Source organism: Lucilia sericata, unplaced genomic scaffold (genome assembly GCF_015586225.1).
Source record: "Lucilia sericata isolate MDLA Ls3-8-SP2 unplaced genomic scaffold, ASM1558622v1 Contig001566F_arrow, whole genome shotgun sequence".
NCBI lineage: Eukaryota > Metazoa > Arthropoda > Insecta > Diptera > Calliphoridae > Lucilia > Lucilia sericata.
This window is the reverse complement of record NW_023995488.1, coordinates 102501-105740: the sequence shown is the minus strand read 5'-3', so window position 1 is coordinate 105740 and position 3240 is coordinate 102501. Positions and strand designations below refer to the sequence as shown.

The window sequence follows — 3240 nt, the reverse complement described above, 5'->3', positions numbered from 1 at the left end:
CTTTAGAGATCTATCTAAACCCATAGGAGTGGTAAGTTCTATTAAATGATTAAGAATTTATGTATTTGAATCTAAAATCATTTCTGAACCAGATAAACCCCAAAAATGAAGCCGAGGTACGCTCGAAATATGATTCATTTGAAGATCCCTCTGGTGGCATACCTAAATTTCACTATGGCACTCACTATTCCAATTCAGCTGGTGTTTTGCATTATTTGTTGAGAGTTGAACCATTTACCTCGTTACACATTGAACTGCAGAGCGGACGCTTTGATGTAGCTGATCGTCAATTTCATTCTATACCACAAACATGGAAACTTTTAATGGACAATCCAAATGATGTTAAAGAGTTGATTCCGGAATTTTTCTATTTTCCTGAATTTTTAAAGAATATGAACAAGTGGGTTGTGGCTTTTCTGGAATTATATTATTTATAGTTATAATCTCGAATTACTTCTGTAGATTTGATTTGGTCATTTGCAAATAACAAAGGAAAAAGTCGATGATGTTATAACTGCCACCTTGGGCGACCACACCTGAAGAATTTATAGCCATACACCGCAGAGCCTTGGAATCGGATATTTAGTCAAAATTTACATAATTGGATTGATTTGATATTTGGGTAAGTGCAAATAGATGATAGATAGATAGATAGATAGATAGATAGATAGATAGATAGATAGATAGATAGATCGATAGATAGACAGATAGATAGCTGATCGATAGATAGATAGATAGATCGATAGATAATAGATAGATAGATAGCTGATCGATAGATCGATCCTAGATCGATAGACTCGCTATCTCGCTCGCTCTAGATCTGATCGCTCGCTCGCTGCTCGCTCTCGCTCTCTCGCTCGCTCGCTCGCTCTCGCTCGCTCGCTCGCTCGCTCGCTCGCTTGCTCTCGCTCGCTCGCTCCTCGCTCGCTCGCTCGCTCGCTCGCTCGCTCGCTCGCTCGCTCGCTCGCTCGCTCGCTCTCTCGCTTGCTCGCTCGCTCGCTCGCTAGCTCGCTGCTCGCTAGCTCGCTCGCTCGCTGCTGGCTCGTCGCTCGCTCGCTCGCTGCTCGCTCGCTCGCCGCTCGCTCGCTCCTCGCTCGCTCGCTCGCTCGCTCGCTCGCTCGCTCGCTCGTCTGGCCTCGCTCGCTCGCTCGCTCGCTCGCTCGCTCGCGCTGCTCGCTCGCTCGCTCGCTCGCTCGCTCGCTCGCTCGCTCGCTCGCTCGCTCGCTCGCTCGCTCGCTCGCTCGCTCGCCGCTCGCTCTCTCGCTCGCTTGCTCGCTCGCTCGCTCGCTCGCTCGCTCTCGCTCGCTCGCTCGATCGCTCGCTCGCTCGCTCGCTCGCTCGCTCGCTCGCTCGCTCGCTCGCTCGCTCGCTCGCTCCCGCTCGCTCGCTCGCTCGCTCGCTCCGCTCGCTCGCTCGCTCGCTCGCTCTCTCGCTAGCTCGCTCGCTCGCTCGCTCGCTCGCTCGCTCGCTCGCTCGCTCGCTCGCTCGCTCGCTCGCTCGCTCGCTCGCTCGCTCGCTCGCTCGCTCGCTCGCTCGCTCGCTCGCTCGCTCGCTCGCTCGCTCGCTCTCGCGCTCGCTCGCTCGCTCGTCGCTCGCTCGCTCGCTCGCTCGCTCGCTCGCTCGCTCGCTCGCTCGCTCGCTCGCTCGCTGCTCGCTCGCTCGCTCGCTCGCCTCGCTCGCTCGCTCGCTCGCTCGCTCGCTCGCTCTCTCGCTCGCTCGCTCGCTCGCTCGCTCGCTCGCTCTCTCGCTCGCTCGCTCGCTCGCTCGCTCGCTCGCTCGCTCGCCTCGCTCGCTCGCTCGCTCGCTCGCTCGCTCGCTCGCTCGCTCGCTCGCTCGCTCTCTCGCTCGCTCGCTCGCTCGCTCGCTCGCTCGCTCGCTCGCTCGCTCGCTCTCTCGCTCGCTCGCTCGCTCGCTCGCCTCGCTCTCGCTCGCTCGCTCGCTCGCTCGCTCGCTCGCTCGCTCGCTCGCTCGCTCGCTCGCTCGCTCGCTCGCTCGCTCGCTCGCTGCTCGCTCGCTCGCTCGCTCGCTCGCTCGCTCGCTCGCTCGCTCGCTCGCTCGCTCGCTCGCTCGCTCGCTCGCTCGCTCGCTCGCTCGCTCGCTCGCTCGCTCGCTCTCGCTCGCTCGCTCGCTCGCTCGCTCCTCGCTCGCTCGCTGCTCGCTCGCTCGCTCGCTCGCTCGCTCGCTCGCTCGCTCGCTCGCTCGCTCGCTCGCTCGCTCGCTCGCTCGCTCGCTCGCTCGCTCGCTCGCTCGCTCGCTCGCTCGCTCGCTCGCTCGCTCTCGCGCTCGCTCGCTCGCTCGCTCGCTCGCTCGCTCGCTCGCTCGCTCGCTCGCTCTCTCGCTCTCTCGCTCGCTCGCTCGCTCGCTCGCTCGCTCGCTCGCTCGCTCGCTCGCTCGCTCGTCCTCGCTCGCTCGCTCGCTCGCTCGCTCGCTCGCTCGCTCGCTCGCTCGCTCGCTCGCTCGCTCGCTCGCTCGCTCGCTCGCTCGCTCGCTCGCTCGCTCGCTCGCTCGCTCGCTCGCTCGCTCTCTCGCTCTCCTCGCTCGCTCGCTCGCTCTCGCTCGCTCGCTCGCTCGCTCGCTCGCTGCTCGCTCGCTCGCTCGCTCGCTCGCTCGCTCGCTCGCTCGCTCGCTCGCTCGCTCGCTCGCTCGCTCGCTCGCTCGCTCGCTCGCTCGCTCGCTCGCTCGCTCGCTCGCTCGCTCGCTCGCTCGCTCGCTCGCTCGCTCGCTCGCTCGCTCGCTCGCTCGGTCCGTCGGTCGTCTCTCTCCCTGTTTCCCTCGCTTTGCCCTTGCCTTCCCCCCTTCTTCCCTCTTTTCCTCTCGCTCCCCCCCCCCGGCCCCCCTGCCGAAGCCTTAAATGTTTTCTACTATTGTTCTTACGAGGGAGCTGTTGATTTGGATAATCACCAATCCTGTGGAAAGAGAAGCTTGAAGGTAGTTTTTCTTAAACCAAAATAAAAACAAATATATTCTTCTTTTCGCTACCACCAACAGGCATGATTAACAATTTCGGTCAAGTTCCTTCACAATTAATGCGTGAACCACATCCGCGTCGTTTAACTCAGGAAGAAACAACACTAAAACTTTTGAGAGCCGAATTAAAGCGACCCGATTTGACACAATTTCTTGATAAGGTTGTACAATATTATTGTGAAATATCGACACCAAAAGATCCTATCGTCTATTTGAGTCCACCAAGATCACCACCGCGTTCTTTTCTACAACTAAGTCCTGATATGCTGGTAA

At 59.1% G+C, this 3240-nt stretch overlaps 1 protein-coding gene across 1 annotated transcript in view; it reads left to right on the top strand.

Annotated features, from left to right (window-relative positions):
* Positions 1 to 4: 4 nt before the first annotated feature.
* LOC119611958 (neurobeachin-like protein 1) overlaps positions 5 to 3240 on the top strand; it is a gene marked incomplete at its 5' end in the record, with an annotated part of 29239 nt that continues 26003 nt past the window's right edge. The window contains 8 exon segments of the mRNA XM_037967651.1: positions 5 to 31; positions 93 to 400; positions 438 to 513; positions 515 to 579; positions 581 to 625; positions 2820 to 2894; positions 2896 to 2921; positions 2980 to 3240. The exon segment at positions 2980 to 3240 is cut by the window's right edge and continues 100 nt beyond it. Of these exon segments, the coding sequence (XP_037823579.1) occupies positions 5 to 31; positions 93 to 400; positions 438 to 513; positions 515 to 579; positions 581 to 625; positions 2820 to 2894; positions 2896 to 2921; positions 2980 to 3240 (883 nt within the window).